Raw genomic sequence first — 18606 nt, 5'->3', positions numbered from 1 at the left:
GCCCGTGCTGGTGCTGGCGTCAGCAGCCCTGCGGCAAGCCAAGGCAGGGGAGTCCGGCACAGTGAGCGCTCCTCCCGCCTTGCCTGTTGGTTTTGTTCTCCCGATCTCCTTTAGACACCAGGTTGCTTTCAGCCACGTGATCACGTTGTCTTCTGTTTCAGGGGCCAGACGCCCGCGGAGTCCGATTTCCAGGTGCTTGAGATTGCTCGAAAGTTGGAAATGTACGGCCTCAGGTTTCACGTGGCCTCTGACCGGGAGGGGACCAAAATCAACCTGTCCGTGTCCCACATGGGCGTCCTCGTGCTCCAGGTAGGCCGGGGCGCAGGAGGGGCTGGGGGGGCCTCAGCCAGTGGTTGCTGGCGGAGGATTTTAACGTGGGGCAGTGAGTGCTGCTGGCAGTGAGTGAGGCCTCGTGCTGGGAGGCCTCCGTGGCCTCGCAGCCCCGAGAGACTGTCCTCGCGGCCCTTCCCTGGTGCAGGGACTGTGCTCGCCGTCCTGAGCCCCCACCCACCAGGACACCCCCACCCACCACTGTTCATTCTCACGGGAACCAAATGTAGCCCTAAACCCCTGGCTCAAGTTCCTCCCCGCCGCGCCCTTTTTCCCTCGTGGCTGTGAAGTGTCAGCCATCATCCAGACCCACAGAATGGACTAGAGGAGACGCGCGGCGTGGGGCGTGGCGCGGGCCCCCTGGTGAGTGTGGGCCTGGCTGGGCATGGACAGGGACGTAGCGCCCAGTGGCCACAGCCCAGTGGCCACAGCCCACTAGGATTTATTTACGGATCTGTGCGTGTGTCTTGGGTTCGTGATGTGGAAAAAATCAGAGAGCTACTGCTGGAGCGGCCGCAAAGAGCTTCCCTCTTCTGCACCCTGAGTCTGCCGGCCCCGAGCCGACGTCCCCAGCTTCCAGTGACCATCCTTTCAGAGCGACCCGGCCCCTGACCCATGCCTTCTTGTGCCTCTGGCTGGCTGTATACACTGGACAGGCCGCCCCGTGGGGCAGAGCAGGGTCTTTCTAGTCCTGGGCCCTAGAGACCCGCTGTCTGCACCCCAGCTCAGCCTCGGGGCGCCCCTGGGCTCGCGGGCCTCAGGCCTCCCGAACCAGTGCGCACTGGTGTCACCCCCTCGCCCCGCTTGCCTTCCCTTCTTCTTCTTTTCTTTTTAACCTAACCATAAACTTTAAATGTCCTGTCAGAAAATCATAATTTTGGGTTTAGATTGTTAATTGCACGATATTCCACCCTAAATGTGGTGAGCAAACAGTAGAAATGGATGCGACAGACCCTGTTGGCGGAGCCCTGCCGTCATGTGGCAGCCCCTGACGCGCTCCGTGCCGCCAGACTGCGAAGTCCAAATCACGGTGTCGTTTTGCTAAGAAAGGACAAGTATTTTATAGCCTGAAGAAGCTTTAAAAGCAAGGGATTTCAGGCTAAAGATGGCAGATTGAATTCCTGTATTTCTATTCTTTCAAACACCTCAGCATGAGAAGGAAGGAATTTTTTTATTTAAGTTTAAAGCCTTAAAGACAAAGAATGGAAAAGAAGGCCCCAGAAACAAGGGCCGTCCGCAGAGTTCTGGAGGGCGGGAGTGGACAGATTCATGGCCACGGACTCCAGAGTGGCCCAAGCGGAAATCTGCCCTCACAGGCGCTGTGCAGGCCCCAGGGCGCCCGAGCCCAGGTGGGGGCAGAGCAGCCCTGCCCCGGAGGGCGACGGGCTCCTCCCAGGCGGGGGTCAGAGCCGACGGCGGCGGTGGGGAGCCTCGCTGAAAATGGGACGTGAGCAGGAGCCTGCCGTCCAGGTGGGGACACACCTGGGTGCTGCTGGCCAGCGTCTGCCTTTGAAACGGGACAGGGGTTTCTCTCCAGAGGAGCCGACCAGCCTGGTGGAAACCTGTGTGGAAGCTGATGACGGCAGTACCGAGCTCTCGCCCAAAGCTCCTCAGAGACCAAGTCCAGAGACACCAGGTTTCCGGAGAGAGAGAGGGTTTTATTGACGGTCCCTGGTACCTTTAACAAAAAGAAAAGTTTGTAGGACAAATGACCCGAAGACCTAACATTCTAAAATCCGATGCCCCAAACTGCAGGAGTTCTGATCGTTTCAGCGTGTCCAGGGTCCTCCGGCGGTGCTGGTGAGTGCTGGGGAGGGGCTGGCTCAGGCGCCGGCAGGAATGAGCACTACGGGCCCTCTAGTGATCAGGAACTTCAGCTGTCACAAGGCGAAGGTTACAGACTTACGTCACCGCCTGAAATCCAGGCGTCTGGCTCCAGTTCAGCACGTCCCATAGTTCAGGGGTTTACTCTCACCATGTACCAGCAGTAAAGGCACCTGTGTAAGGACTCAGCGACCGTGCCGTTTGTTGGTCCTTAGCCCTCGGTCACAGGGCTGGGTGGCCTCAGCAAAGGGGCTGGGTCCCGGCCCCTCCCTCTTCCCTCGCTTCAGAGCCCACTCTTCATTTGGAAATAATTTTGCACTTACAGAAAAGTTTTAAGAATTAGATGCCCAAAATATAGGAATCCCAGAGGCAAGAACAAAGAAAATGGGAGAAAACTGTTAAAGAAACAATAAGAAAATTCAGGACTCAAGGCCTGGATTTCAGATCTAAAGGGCCTCCTGGTCCCGGTAAAAAAACGGGTGAAGATCTCCCCAGAGCACATCACTGTGATGCTTCCTCTTCAGAATTTGGAATATTATTCCAAACTGTTGGAATAAAGAGAAGATCCAAAAAGATAAGACCCAGGAAGGAATGAGAAAGAAAAAAAAAGAGAACAAAGCAATAATTAAGGTGGCACTGGACCTGTCAGCATAACCCTGGAAGCTAGAAGACGCTGGGCGGGCAGGGGTCAACATTTTAAAGGAAATTAATTTCCAGCCTAGAATTCTGTGCCCCGTCCAGATACTTCTATACAGAGAGGGAAATATTCACGGCATTTTCAAACATGCAAGCTTTCAGAATTTCACCCCTGCATGGCCTCTTGCAGGCCCCTGCTAAAGGAGAGTAAACCCAGAAAGGGGGCCTGGGAGACAGGGCGCCCCCAGGGGGCCCAGCAGAGGGCAGAGCGGTGGCGCAGGACCCAGAGATCCTGGCCCCGCGGGGGCAGCGCAGCCACGCCACGGGGGACACCTCGGAGGAAGACACGGCCACGCCACACCGGAAAGGTTGGTGACAAGTACACGGAAAATTAGCAAGAGAAAGAAGCAGTTATTAAGGAAAATAAACAGTAAAGGAGGAAGCAAATGTGATTGTAGTTCACTGAGGTGCAATAATACAAGCCTGAGATTCAACTTTACCAGGACGCGGGGGAGGCCATGGCTGCCAGCAGAACCCCTGCCCCAGTCCTGTGGGTGCGGCACCGTGGGGTGGGCAGGCCAAGGGCTGCCCGTCTTAGCCAGGAGGGCAGGAGCCGCAGTCACCCGCGTCCCGCTGTGCCGTTGTCACTGGCGCCATGTGCGCGCAGGTGAACGCCAGCAACTGAAAGCCGTCGCCTCGGCCGCAGCTCGTGTCACGCTGGAGCCATGAGGCCGGCCCGCGGGGCGCCCAGCAGGCTCCATGCCGTGCTGTGCTTTGCGTCAGGCCCTGGGATGTGGGTTTCTGCGTTTTGACTGAGGAGCCGAGAGAGAACGCAGGCAGCTGGGAGCAGCTTGTGGAGCGTCTCCCAGCTGTGCTCTGCCTCTTTCTTGGAAGGGACTTTGGTTTTCTCGGCCACCCCTCTTGAAGCCTTTTGCTGACGCGCACAAACAAAACCTGCAGGGCTTGGAGAGGTAGAGTGGGGGGCGCGGTGCTTTTGTTGTTGTTTTGATTTTTTAGGAGTCAGCTTGGGAAAGTAACTTCCTGAAAATAGTTGAAAATCTTCACTGTTTTACTTTGAACAGAAGTAGGAGTAACTCAGGATATCTTTAAGTACATTCCTTTTTCTTTTTTTATTTCTTTTTAAAAATCTTTGTGGATTTTTTTTCTTTTTTTTTTAAGATTTAATTTATTTATCCCCCTTCCCCCCATTGTCTGTTCTCTTGTGTCCATTCACTGTGTGTTCTTCTGTGTCTGCTTGCATTCTTGGTGGCACCAGAAATCTTGTCTCTTTTTGTTGCATCATCTTGCTGCACCAGCTCTCCTTGTGTGCGGCACCATTCCTGGGCAGGCTGCATTTTTTTCCCCTCTGGGTGGCTCTCCTTACGGGGCACACTCCTTGCGTGTGGGGCTCCCCTACGCGGGGGACACCCCTATGCGGGGGCACCCCTGTGTGGCACGGCACTCTTTGTGCGCATCAGCACTGCACATGGGCCAGCTGCACACAGGCCAGGAGGCCCTGGATTGGAACCCTGGGCCTCCCATGTGGTAGGGGGACGCTCTATCTGTTGAGCCAAATCCGCTTCCCTGAGTACATTTCTTTACCCATGAATTTTTTTAACAATTCACTACCATAAAATCCAGCCTTTTAAAGTGCACAGTTCGGTAGTTTTCAGGACTTTCACAGACGGCGCCGCCATCTCCACTGTGCAGCTCGAGAACATTTTCGTCACCCCAGAAGAACCCCTGCGCCCGGCAGCAGCCAGTCCTGCCTCCCAGGCCCCGGCAGCCGCCCGCTCACCTTCCTTCTGTGGCTTTGCCTCTTCTGGACATTGCGTGTAATTGGAATCCTGCGTGTGGCCCTCGTGACTGGCTCCTTCCGCGCAGCATAGCTCTTTCCAGGCTCTACCTGTGTTGTAGCGTCCTTCAGTGCCTCTTTTATGGCTAAAGTTTGTCTTTTTTAATTAATATATTTGAAAACATTCCTTCCCTTGCTGTCTGCTATCCTGGGTGGGCAGAGAAACGGGGCAACAGTAACGATGATCAGGAGTGTGAGCCAAAATGCCAGCAACGTGTTTCAGTAATTTAGAAAGTTTTTATTTTGAAACCATTTCAAATGTAAAGAAAAGTTGCAGGAGTTGTACAGGGCCCTGTTCAGGTCCCACCTGCCCAGGTGTGCACCACACGAGGTGGGTGTTTTATGGAGAAACTGAGCCTAGGTAAATAGGAGTATATCCTGTGCCCACCCACGCACCCCAAGGTGCTTGCCGTGCTGGTCGCCAGGTTCAGGCTTGCTGCTGTGGGAGTCTCCTCCCAGCTGCTGACTGATGGCCTCACAGATTTGCATTATAATTTTATTACAGCTCACCTTATAATTTGGGTTACAGTCTGATACTTACAATTCATTACTGTCATTATTTCCAATTTGTCCAAGGAGAATCTCTCCGAGCTGCTTTTGACGTGTCCCCATTATGTTTTGAGCATTCTCTATTGCTTACACAGGACGTTCCAGGCTCATTTTGTGCTTTGCCTGCTTCACCCTGGAATTAGCCCTTTCTCCTCTCAGTGGAGAACGCTGCTTAGAAACCAGGGTCCTTGCCCGGGGGGTGCCTGTTCCGAGGCCCTCTCAGTGGCAAAGCTGTGTGCGCACCCCGGGATTCACCTCCGGCTCCCCTCTGTGCTGAAATCCTAAGTCCACACCACCTGCTCCAGTTTCAGCCGGGCCCGCCGGGGGACTTCTGGCTTCGGCACTTCCTGCGGGAGGCACCAGACCTGCCGCCCTGCAGGTGGGCGTCAGATAACAGTAACAGTGATGCTGGTAGAGCAGGTCACGCAAGCCCATCAAAGAACTAAGTTATCTTTTTAAAACTGGTAAATTATCGATCATATTTAGTGTTTTTTTTTTCTTTAAAAGATTTATTTATTTTTTACTTCTCCCCTCCCTCCTTGCCCCCCCCCAGTTGTCTGCTCTCTCTGTCCATTCGCTGTGTGTTCTTCTGTGTCCACTTGTATTCTTGTCAGCGGCACCCAGAATCTGTGTCTCTTTTTGTTGCGTCATCTTGCCACATCAGCTTTCCATGTGTGCAGCGCCAATTCTGGGCAGGCTGCACTTTTTTTGCGCTGGGCGGCTCTTCTTACGGAGCCCACTCCTTGCGCGTGGGGCTCCCCTATGCAGAGGGCACCCCTGCATGACACAGCACTCCTTGTGCGCATCAGCACTGTGCATGGGCCAGCTCCACACGGGTCAGGAGACCCAGAGTTTGAACCGCGGACCTCCCATGTGGTAGTCAGATGCCAAGTCCACTTCCGTAGTGTTCATATTTTAATTTGTAGTCATTCCAGATATCATTGTCAAATAGCAAGTGTGCTCCCATGCTCCCTGGCAGGGGTGTGGTTTAAACGTCCGGCGCCTGCCAGGAAGCCTTGCGGGAGCTCGGGTCTCGGTGCCTCAGTAAGTGCTGGCTCTTCAATTCCAGGGCACCGCCAGGATTAACACGTTCAATTGGTCCAAGGTCCGTAAGCTAAGCTTCAAGAGGAAAAGGTTTCTTATTAAGCTCTATCCAGAGGTCCATGTAAGTATTATTTTGAGCACTTTTTAAGTTAAAAGAGTTTACTTTGCTAGAATATTGAGTTTTTGAGCTACTTTATAAATCATTTCAACCAAAGGCAGACAAGAACGTCAGGACAAGAGTTGGCGTCTGGGTGTGGAGAGGTTGGGGTTCTCTGCCCAGCTGCGCTCAGCTTCGGGGTGTGGCAGGGTCACCCAGGGCTGGGACGCCCCAGAGCCCAGGTCGGCAGGTCCTGCGCTCCCAGGGGTGCCGAGAACTGCTGGTTTATCCAGCCCTTGGTGAAGAATGACGTTTTAGCTGCCGCCTGAAACCCGCCAGCACGCTAGTGTTAGCGCTTCCTCCAGAATGAATTGAGGGGAAGCCCCCAGTATTACGTCTTTAAGAAAGTGACCTGCTAATAGCTCTGACTGAGGAGACCTCGGTTACCGGGAAATACTTCTTTTTGAGATTGCAAGTCATAAAGTAACAATTACCTATAAATTTACTGAAATGAGTAAAAATGGAAAAAAGTTCGTAGACTGGTAGCTGAGGAGAATCCAGTACTCCAGAGTATTCACAGGTGATGGAATGGTTTGCCTTTCATTGGACGGAGGAAGGAAGAAAGTGAAAACGGGGCGAGTCTAGAGGAGCCGGCCCTGCGCCCCGCGGCGTGGGGTTCTGGCGCCTGGGACCCCGGGCAGCTCTGCAGAAGGGCCCTGGCTCAGCGCTCCCACGCCAGGTGCATGTCCTGTGGGAGAGTGTGTGCTCTCGGCAGAAGGCTTGAAGTGATGGCTCAACTGTCTATTATTCAAATATAAGGGGGGGAGTATAAGGAATAACCCCGAAAAATAGATAAAATGCAAGTAAAAGGCTGCCTTTTTTTCCTGTAAGTAAAAAAAAAAAGTTTGCTGCAGTATTTCTGAGATGGGGAAGGGAGAGAATTGTGTTCGATTCACCACACCAACTATTAGAGAAGCATGATATTCAGAGCACAGAGCTGTGTCTATGTCTGCATGTCAAAGTTGTATTTTATGTCCTTTAACATTTAGATTTTTAAGACTAAATGTGGGAATGAAAATATTACAATCTTTCTGGAAGGTAATTTGGTAATACATGCCAGAAGATTTTAAAATGTGCACCGTCCTTGAGCTCAGAATTCCATTTCTGGGAATTTATCCTAAGGAGTAACAAGTTGTCCTTCCAGAGATAAAGTACAACGATGTTTGTGAGCTGCGTGTCCTGGACATCCAGAATACCCCAGACGTCCAAAAAGGGAGAATCGAGTATTCTTTAACAACACATAATACATCACCAGCCCTGGGTGGGAAAAGTCGGTTTCAGAGCCACACGCCAAAGCACACAGTCGTGTGATTGTGGTCGTCGCTGTGTTTTCCTGATATTTCTACAAGGAATATATTATATATACTATATTTTTCTTCTCTAAGTTAAAAACTGAGTAAATAGACCCAGGAGTCTTTGTATACAGTTTATAGAAAAAATACCTTCCTAGTTTTCAGTGTTGGTGGTAACCTTTACCTGTTTCCTACATTAACTTTGTCTTGTCCAGTACACTGTTCCTGAGTCAGTTACTTGAACCTCTGTGTTTTGTTTCTAGGGCCCTTACCAGGATACATTAGAATTTCTGTTGGGTAGTCGAGATGAGTGTAAGAATTTCTGGAAGATTTGTGTGGAGTATCACACCTTTTTCAGACTTTCCGATCAGCCTAAGCCGAAAGCCAAAGGCGTCTTCTTCAGCCGGGGCTCCTCCTTCCGGTACAGGTAGAGACGCGCTCGGCGCATCCCGACCGCTGCTTCTAGAGACGCGCCACGCTCCCAACCGCTGCGCTTGCGAAGCTGGTTATGCTTGTTGCAAAATACAACCTTAAGGGATGTATTCATGAAAAGAGATTGCTTTTCCTTTGTCTCCAACTGTGAAAAATAATGGTGCGTGTTATTCTTGTATCTTTTTTAAAAACCTGAACCTTTGTTCACAGTGGGAGAACTCAAAAACAGCTGGTCAATTATGTTAAAGACCGTGGGATGAAGAAAATTCCATATGAGAGGTAAGAGCTGTGTCTTTGTGGCATAAAATGTGTGTGCTTTTAATTACATTTTTAGTATTTATAACCTTTACTTGAATAAAAGTCATTTCAAATGCATAAATGTTTTGACACTTGAGTTCTGTTTAATTTTTTTAAGGTAATGGATTTATTTTCCGATATTACTTTTTAGTTTCTAGTCTGTTTGGTTTACGTATATTTTTATAGCATGGTAAACTATTAATCTGAGAATTCCTGTTTCTTTGCATGTCAGAATGTCCTTTTGGTGAGGCTGTGTGATAGTTTTTCTCATTAGAGAACCTGTCGGTGTACAGGAAAACCATGTGTTAAATAGAGCTCCTGTCTTCCACCCCAGTGTTGACGCCGTACGCTAGCGTGGTGCCTTTGTTATCATTCACGAAAGAACACTCACAGTTGTGCTGTTACTGCAGCCTGTCGCTTCCCACAGGGCTCGCTGTGTGGTCCGGTCCTCTGTCCTCGTCTTTTTACGTCAGGTGGGCAGTGTCTCCACGTCGGGACAAGGTTAGAGGAGGCACGTCCCGCACACGCGTGAGCACCGGCTCGTCAGGCCTGTGGACCACACGAGGATCTATGTGCTGCTGTTTTATTTTTATTCTGGAATTTCCCCTTTTCACCACATTCACATGTAATTGTGCTGCTGTGCCGCCATCCCTCACCAGAACTTCACAATCTCCCCGATTCCGTACAGTTTAAGCATTAATCCCCCTTTCCCTATTCCCAGCCCAGCCCCAGGAACCTACATTTTAGATTCTGACTCTGTGAGTTTGCTTATTCTGTTTATGTCAATGAGGTCATACAGTAGTTGTCCTTTTGTATCTTATTTCATTCAACACGAGATAGTCGAGGTCCTTCCATGTTGTTACATGTATCAGAACTTCATTCCTTTTTACAGTTAAATAGTATTTCATTGTATGGATGGACCACATTTTGTTTCTTCATTCATCGGTTGACGGACACTGGGGCTGCTTCCACCTTTTGGCAGTTGCGATAGTGCCGCTGTGGACGTTGGTGTGAGAATGCCTCTTCACACCCCTGCTCTCGGTTCTTCGGGGTGTATACCCGAAAATGGGATCGTGGAGTCTGAATTTTAACTCTCCTGGAACATGTATTTTTTATTTGAATACTTGTTTTCCATTTTCCTCTTTCTCATTAGATACCGTATAGTATTATATCAGACTAACTGGTAACTCCTTGAGCCACATTTTTATGTGACTTTTTCTTAACTGCATTTGTGGTTGAGCACCTGCTTCCCAGGTACGAGGTCTTGGGTTCAATCCCAGTACCTCCTGAAAAAAAAAAAGGATCCTAAGAGGAGGGGCACTGAGTCGCTCATAGCTTGTCTGTGTTTTTCAGAAGGCATAGCAAGACGAGAGCATCTATCCGTGCTTTGACTACAGACTTGCCAAAACAGGTTAGTCATTTTCTGGTTAGAAATATAAACAAATTGCCAATATTTTAATGGGGCCAAAAATTATGAATCACTTATTGTTCCCCATACTGTCCTTATTGGTGTTGGATTTTCTTCTTTAATGTCTTTTCCATTCATTTTCATCTAGACAATATAGATGTTTTTCTTTTAACTCTTTTTTTTAAATCATCTTTCCTCTTTTGGAAAATATTCTGGCAACGTTGTAACAAGAGTCTTAAAATTGGCCATATCATTTAGCACAACATTTCCAATTCTAAGACTGTTTTGAGAAAGGAGTCCTAAATAAAGAGCAAATTTGCATTGGCATATGCATCTGGGTGTCATTTCTAAGACCAGAAGTCCTAAACTGCCACCCCTGCTGCAGCTGATTGACTCGGTACACATTGGGTGCATCCATTTGATGAACTACGATAGCGCCATTAAAAATCTTGTTTTAGAAGATCATTTAATGATCCAGAGAAATGTTAAAAATATATTAAGTGAAACAGCAGGTTTCAGAGCAGCCTGAATAACACAAGCCTCCTTTTGATGTATAAAACAAGTCAGTGTACATAGAGAAATGCCTAGAGGAAGACACTCCTAAGTGTTCGGTGTCATCTTTCAGTGACAGAATTATGGGTGATTTTTTTCCTTTTTGTGCTTTTCTCTTTTTTTTAATTTATTTTGATTTTTTAGTAATAATTTTGAACTTACAAAACAAACGTATAACATCTTACAGGGACATCATACCTCACTCACGCTACCAACAATACCTTGCATGTTGCGGAACATTTTTAACTAATGATTAAAAGCATCCTCGAAGTATCACTACCAACCAAAGTGTCTTACATTTTGGTTGTATTTTTCCCCCAACCCACCCTATTATTATTATTTTTACCATTTATTCATGAACATACATAAACAATAAGTGCACAGTAAAAGTGGTGAACTTAAAAGGGGACATGCATGGCGTATACAGGGCCCCTCCACCAGCACCTTGCCTTGTCATGAGATGAGACGCGTGTTATCAGTTATGAAAGAATATCGTCAGAACCTTGATACTGACCATAGTCCTTATCTTACATTTGGTGTATTTTCCCCCAGTCCACCCTATTATTATTTTTTAAATATATTTCTGTGACAGAAGTTGTGAACTTACAAAACAATCATGCACATGTACAGAATTCCCATGTAACGTCCCTCTATGGACACGTCATACTGTGGTGGGACATGTTTAAACAGATTATGAGATAGTATCATCAGACTATTACCAGGTCCATAGCATACATTTGGCACACTTTTTCCATACTCCCCATTATCAACACAGTACATCTTTGGCATAGATGCAAGAAATTTATATTATTACTGCTAACCACAGTCCATAGGTCACTTCAGTTGTATTCTTCCCGTGCTTCTCCTCATTCCCACCACCCTGCAGTAGTGATGCACATCTGCTCTAGCTCACAAAGGACGCTCTTGCATCTGTACCATCACCCACAGTGCTCACCCACCTCTAAGTTTACTGTGTTATTCTCTAGCTTCCCTGCAGTTTACAACCTGTACTATCCTTTTCAGCCACATGCCAATTTACAAACCAGCTGCTACTCACTGTAAGGTGTTACCATCAACTCTATACATTTCTATACTTTTATAGTAAAGTTAGTTAAAACTTCCACATTCATTAAATATCAGTCCTCCTCTTATCTCCTTTAAGAATCCACCACCTACCACCAGGTCGTTTGTTTGGTTGGTTCTCTTTCTTTATTTTTTTTAAATGTTACATTCAAAAAATATAAGAGATCCCCATAATCCCCCACCCCCCCACACTCCAGGTCTTAAAGATATTTTACTGCATGTTCTTCTAGAAGCTTTATGGTTCTTTTATATTTAAGTTTTTTATCCATTTTGAGTTAATTTTTGGATTAGATGTGAGATAGGGGTCCTCTTTCCTTCTGTGGCTGTGGATATCCAGTTCTCTCAGCACCATTTGTTGAATGGACTGTTCTGCCCCAGCTGTGTCGGTTTTACAGGCTAGTCCAAAATCACTTGACCATACCTGTGAGGGCCTGTTTCTGAGCCATCAGTTTGGTTCTATTGGTCTTTGTGTCTGTCTTTATGCCAGTACCATGCTTTTTTTTACCTCTGTAGCTAGATTTAAAGATTTAAAGTCTGGAAAGGAGAGTCCTCCAACTTTGCTTTTCCTTTTTAAGGTGCTCCCGGCTACTCGGGACCCCTTACTCTTCCGAATAAATTTGATATTTGTGTTTTCCATTTATTTAAAAAAATGTTTGTGGAGCTTGTATCAAGATTGCTTTGAATCTGTGTATCAATTTGGATAGAATTGATGTCTTGATAATATTTAGTCTTCCAATCCATGTGCATGGAGTGTCCTTCCAATTATTTAGGTCTCTTTTTTTTTATTTAACAATGAGTTGTAGTTTTCTGAATAAAAGTGCTTTGCATCATTAAGTCTATTCCTAAATATTTGATTCTTTAGTCACTATTGTACGTGGAGTTCTTTTCCTGACTTCCTCCTCAGTTCGTGCATTACTACTGTCTGAATATTTCATATTTTTAAGCACTTTCAGGAAATCGTCCTCATTGAGCACAAAGATACTACCTTAACTGTCTCTATCCCCGGTGCCTAATGTGGCACACGTGGAAGGTGTTCTGTAAAGGTTTGTTAAATGAACAAATGAATGAATGAATGAAATGAAGGAAGGAAGGAAGGAAATGTTAGATTTGGGAAGAATCTAAGCAGTCATCTAGCCCAGGCTTCTCAAACCCAGGATCCTGAGGTCCCAGCAGGTGGCGGAGGGCGGCACGCCCCTCCATCCAGCGAGCTGTTGCCTGGGAGGAGTGCGGGCTCCCTCTGCCAGACCTTCTGAGTCGTTTGGATTTCTGTTAAAGCCAGGCATCACCCGTTCTCAAGGTGTTTTAAAGCAGTGAGTGTATCTAATGGATTCGTCTGTGGTCCAGAAAAAAACTAAGTCTGGTTCATCTAGTATAAGTATAGCTACTTCAGTCTTGTTTTGCTTTGTTTTGGTTACTGCATGCGTGGAATATCTTTTTCCAGCCTTTCGCTCTCAGTCTCTTGGTACCTGTCAGTCTAAGGTGAGTCTCTTGCAGACAGCATGTAAATGGCTCATATTTTCTTATCCACTCTGCCAGGCTGTGTCTTTTAATTAGGGAGTTTGATCCATTAGCAGTCACTGTTCTTAACTATAAAAGCAGTTCTTATATCCTCCATTTTGCCCTTTGGATTTTATCTGTCATATTTTATTTTCACTACTCTTTTGAGACTTTCAGTTACTTTTACTGATAGAATCTTTATTTCTAGACTCTCCTCCAAGCTTCTCTCCTGTCTTTTTTTTTTTCCAGGCTGTAGCACAACCTTTAGTATTTCCTGCAGAGTCAATCTCTTGGTTCAGACTCTCTCAGTTTCTATTTATCTGTGACTATTCTAAATTCACCCTCATTTTTGAAAGACAGTCTTACCGGATATAAGATTCTTGGCTGAAAGTTTTTCTCTTGCAGTATCTTAGATATATCAGACCACTGTCTTCTTGCCTCCATGGTTTCTGATGAGAAATCAGCACTTCCTCTTATTGGGTAGCCCTTATGTGTTATGCATTGCTTTTCTCTTCCTGCTCTCAGAATTCTCTCTTTGTCTTTGGCCTTTGACATTCTGATGAATATGTGTCTTGGAGATGGTCTATTTGAATTTATTTAGATGGGAGTACATTGTGCTTCTTGGACATGGATATCTGTGTCCTTCAATAGGTTTGGGAAATTTTCTACCGTTATTTCTTCAAATATTCCTTCTGCCCCTTTTCCCTTCTCTTCTCCTTCTGGGACACCTATGACATAAGTTTGCACATCTCTTGCTGTTGTTTAGTTTCTTATGTTTAATTCTGTCCATTCGTTTCTTCATCTGTTCTTTTGTGTGTTCACTTTCAGAAGCCATTTCTTCAAGCTCACCAGTCCTTTATTCTGCTTCCTCAAATCTGCTGTTATATGATTCCAGTATATTCTTTATTCATTTGTTGTACTTTTCATCCCCGTAAAATATGCTGTTTTTCTGTGTGCTTTCAAATTCTTTTTTTTTCCTTCCCCTCCCACTCCCCTACCCCACTATTTTTGTTGTCTGTGTCCATTCACTGTGTGATCTTCTCTATCTATTTCTCTTTTTGTCTTCTCTTCCTGTTTTCTCCTCTAGGATTCACTGAGATTCGATCATGGGGACCTCTGATGTGGAGAGAGGTTCTCTGTCAATTGCACCACCTCCATTCCTGGTCTCTGCTGCGCTTCACCTTGACTCTCCCCCTCACCTGTCTTCTGTTGTGTCATCGTCTTGCTGCGTGGCTGACTTACGCAGGCACTGGCTCACACGCGGGCACTCACCTCACCATGGGGGCACTTGCGTGGGCACTCGGCTCACCGCACAGGCACTCGGCTCACCACGTGGGCACTGGCTTGCTGCACAGGCACACTTTCTCTTCTTCTTTTTCACCAGGAGGCTGCAGGGATCAAACCCAGATTCTCCCATATGGTAGGCAACTTGAGCCACATCCACTTCCCTCAGATTCTTCTTTCTGCTCATCCAGTATCTTCCTAATATCCTTCATCTCTTTAGCATCTCACTGAATTTGTTGTGTTTGAACATCTGTGATTAGTTGCCTCAACTCCTTTATGTCATCTGGAGGCTTATCTTGTTCTTCTAAGTGGGCCATGGCTTCCTGTTTCTTGGTGTGGATTCTAATTTTTTATTGGCATCTTGGCATCTGGCTAACTAGAATATTCTGGGCACAGTTTTTCTCTTTAGTTTAGGGCTTCCTGCCCTTTCTCCCTTGCTGGTTGTGCAGTAGGAGCCAAGGATGCAATTGGTGCTCTAAGCTGTGGAGGCTCAAGCTGCCCGCTTTGTCCCAGGGACCAATGGAGCTTCTCCCAACCTTCTCCTTTGCAAGGGATAGGACAGAGCCACAGCTGTGTGGAATAATCCAAGTCGTGCAGGCCTAGACTCTAGTTGCCCAGAGAGAATGATCAAGCTTCAGTCCTGCCTGGGGGGGAAGGAGCTGCAGGTGTGGGCAGCAATCTATGCAGTGCAGGTCCAAGATGACTGCAGTTGCCCCAGTAGGCTTTTAATTATTCAGTTTGTGCCAGCCAAAGGTACCCTCAGTTACCTGGGTACACTGTGCTGAGCTCGCCAGCCGCCTCCCTGCCAGAGGTGGGGCTGAAGCCTGGGCTAGGGCTGCAGGCTGATCGGGTGAAAGAGAACGGTCTCTATCATCACTGACTTCCAGTCCACCCCACTTCCCCTCATGCCAGGCGTGGAGTTAAGGTGGCGGCTCCCAGCCTTTTTCTGACCGGGACAGGCTCAAACTTTAGCTGTTCTTAGCGTTATACTTTAGCCAGTCATGTTCACTAATCAGTAGCTGAAGCTGGTGCCCATCTGTCTCTTCTTCCCCCGTTTTTGGGAAGTGGAGCTTTCAATTCCAGCCACAGAACAGCTCCCGAGGCGGCTTGTGCCTCCCGTGGAGGATGGCACCGGCCTCACTGGTTTGGAGCTCTCTACTTACAAGGCTTCTCTGCAGATGGGCATCTCCTCCTTCCACTCCCCCAAGGACATTGCAGGATGCCCTCCTGGCCTCCTGGAGCCCCCAGACAGGTGCTTCAGCAGTTCCAGAGAGCTCTGGGTGTTTGCTAACTGCCCTGGAGCAGGAGCTGACTCCAGGAGCTCCTTCCTCTGCTGCCATCTTGCTGGCTGTTCCCACATATTAGTTTTATCATCAGGAAGACAACTGAGCAAATACTTCTTTTTTATAAAAGTTTGCAACAATGTGAAATGCCCGGCAGTCTGGAAATGATTTGCTTAAACTCTCTTCATTTAGTGGAATTTTTTGTAAGCATTAAAAGAATTGGCATGATTACAACTATATTAAAACAAAGAAATACACATGCACATGAGCAGTTCATAGAGAAGCGTTTGGCAGGAATGCCCAAAATGTGTAACTGTAGCAGCCAGTCACCAAAACCAGAGGCAGGTGCTGTTTTTTGTGTGGAGTAGTGCTGCTTCCATGTAGTACTGACTGTATTGTAACTGTTTCCTCATGCTGCCGCATGATTCTATAATTATAATCTTATTCATACATAATGTTAGTTTTGGTGATATTTTGTCATTTATACTGTCACAGAATTTGCCGAAGGTACACTTGCACCTCAATATTATTAAAACTCAAGCATCCCAAAACTTTTTCTTTTTTTATCATATTATTATGACTTTTAACGTAAGGAATCTGAGTTCTGTTAGTTACATGTACATACTTGGATCAATTTCTTATATCAAGTTTGTGTCACTTAGATACAAGGTTCCAAGTATAGTTGGGCCTTTGCTTTTTACAAAGTGGTTCTCTCTGTGTTCTCCCAGCAAGATAAGAATCACTGCAACAATTTGTGCTAATTCCATCAAAACATCACACTGTATTTTAACTACCTGTTTATCAGCCTCCCATTAGTGGGTGCAGGGACTGGCTCACCTCCCCAAATAATTAGCTACCAAATTACTAGCTAAATGAGGAATGAATAGTATTTCTATTTAAATAGTCTAAGTACATTTATCAATAATCTGCAAATATCCTAGTCTATAGTATGACTTAAAATTCTCAAATTTAGGGGAGCAGATTTGGCCCAATGGATAGGGCGTCACCCTACCACATGGGAGGTCCAAGGTTCAAACCCCGGGCCTCCTTGACCCGTGTGGAGCTGGCCCATGTGCAGTGCTGATGCACGCAAGGAGTGCTGTGCCACATAGGGGTGTCCCCCGCATAGGGGAGCCCCACGTGCAAGAGTGCGCCCCATAAGGAGAGCCGCCCAGCGCGAAAGAAAGTGCAAGAATGGCGTGACACGGAGCGCTAACACAGCAAGATGATGCAACAAAACGAGACACAGATTCCCTGTGCCGCTGGTAAGGATAGAAGCAGTCACAGAAGAACACACAGCGAATGGACACAGAGCAGACAACTGGGGGGGGGGGATAAAATTAAATTTAAAAATAAGAAATTCTCACATTTAAACAGTTCTAACAAGGCTTTGTACCGAAGCATTTCTTCCAAATTACAGCTTTGAGGCATTTTATGAAAAGTTGGTCATCACGGACATAAACTGCATGAACGTGAGGTTCCTCGTCCATGCACGTCACTTCTTGGCTCAGCCTCCTAGTACGTCTTCAGCTCCGTGGTCTTGGCGGCCACATCAGGAGCCCCGTCTGGTGGGCTGAGGGCTAGTCCGTCGACGAGCGGCCCTCCCTTCTCCCTTCCTGGCGGTGGGCTTGCGCCTCGTGCTGAAGCCGCCTCCCGTTGGGGCACATGGGCTCCAGCCCACCTCAGTGAGAGCCGCCGCCGAGAGCCCATCTGGGGTCTCTGAAAACTCGTTTCACTCAAGGCTCCCTATGCCCCACGGCTTGCGAAACGTAACGGCCTGCAAACCCTGCAGAGCAGTGGTCGGTCCAGCCGCTACCACTGCACCGGCCATGGCTCCAGCTCGGCGCCCCTGCCTCCCCGGAGCGGCTCATCGCAGCCCAGAGGCCGCGGCCGCCCCTCCACCGAAAAGTGACGCTCCCGCCTCCAGCAGCTGCGAACCGCCCACACGTCGGTGGCCCTCCCAGAATTTTTTTTCAATTTTTTTTAATGAGAACATACTTACATCTTTTAGTTGTATGTCTTATTTAGGAATTCTTTGTTAAATCAATTGAAAGTAAAAGAAAATGTATTTTTAATTATTCCTTTACAAAGGTCAGTATAATGTCAAAGTATGCATAGTCTAAAAATTACAGCTGACTTTCTGCTCACTTAGAGATTGTTGACTAGGAGCACGTGGCTAGGAAGAGTGATGTGTTGGTCATTTGAGGAGGGCTAGCCTTTTGAACTGCCCGTTTCTGTTTTGCTTCTGGAAGGCTGGTGGCTGTACCAGTGCCACCTCTTCTGTGTTGTCCCCGCTTGGTTTGGCTGTGCCCGCTGGCCCTCCTGCTGCGTGTGCGCACACGTGGGTGTCCAGGGACCCAGGGCGCGTGCCCGCCTCCCCGCCCACCTGCGGGTTCTCACCTCCTCGAGAACCCTGCTCCCACGTATCGGCTCTTCGGTGCCTCCCGACACCTGGGACTTTGGTGCCACAGGTTCTGGCGAGGCGCGTCTGCCTGGCCCTGACGCCAGCCTCACGTCAGGCACCCCTTTGCGGGTAGTTTCATCCTCCTGGGAACGGCAAATCCCTGCAGAGGTAGCTTACCCCCGAGCGCCGAGTCCTCCGGAACCGAGGGTCTCACGTGCGTGCTGGGCCCTGGCCCCCACTGGCTGGGGAGTCGTGCTCTCCTGGTTGTGTTCTGCTCTCAGGGTACCCGCTTACTGCACGTGGCTTGGCTCTACACTGTGGAGATTTTCTTCATTGTGGAAGTTGAATGCCTTAGGGCTCACAGACAGGTGTGGGGCTCACGCATAGGTGCGAGGCTTATACACAGGTATAGGGCTCACACAGGGCGGGGTTCACACCCAGGTGTGGGGTTCACGCCCAGGTGCGGGGTTCACGCCCAGGTGTGGGGCTCACGCACAGGTGCGGGACTTACAGGTGCGGGGCTCACACACAGGTGCAGGGGCTCACGCCCAGGTGCGGGGCTCACGCCCAGGTGCGGGGCTCACGCACAGGTGTGGGGCTCACGCACAGGTGTGGGGCTCACGCACAGGTGTGGGGCTCACGCACAGGTGCGGTGCCCCTGGCGCTGACAGATCTTCAG

At 48.1% G+C, this 18606-nt stretch overlaps 1 protein-coding gene and 1 non-coding gene across 3 annotated transcripts in view; one reads left to right on the top strand and one right to left on the bottom strand.

The window, feature by feature from the left end:
• The window catches only part of FARP2 (FERM, ARH/RhoGEF and pleckstrin domain protein 2), a 105641-nt gene that overhangs the window by 82728 nt on the left and 4307 nt on the right, over nt 1–18606 (top strand). For both annotated transcript variants that reach the window (XM_058299682.2, XM_004473894.3), the window contains exons 8-12: nt 162–309; nt 6264–6359; nt 7951–8114; nt 8330–8398; nt 9770–9827. In XM_058299682.2, the coding sequence (XP_058155665.1) occupies nt 162–309; nt 6264–6359; nt 7951–8114; nt 8330–8398; nt 9770–9827 (535 nt within the window). The remainder of the gene's footprint in view (nt 1–161; nt 310–6263; nt 6360–7950; nt 8115–8329; nt 8399–9769; nt 9828–18606) is intronic.
• LOC111759262 (small nucleolar RNA U13) lies at nt 8884–8984 on the bottom strand. The gene has a single exon (XR_002793317.1). It is a non-coding gene; the product is annotated as a small nucleolar RNA U13 (small nucleolar RNA).

This window comes from Dasypus novemcinctus, chromosome 7, assembly GCF_030445035.2.
Source record: "Dasypus novemcinctus isolate mDasNov1 chromosome 7, mDasNov1.1.hap2, whole genome shotgun sequence".
Classification (NCBI taxonomy): domain Eukaryota; kingdom Metazoa; phylum Chordata; class Mammalia; order Cingulata; family Dasypodidae; genus Dasypus; species Dasypus novemcinctus.
Note: the sequence above shows the minus strand (reverse complement) of the source record. Positions and strands in the feature narration are given on the sequence as shown.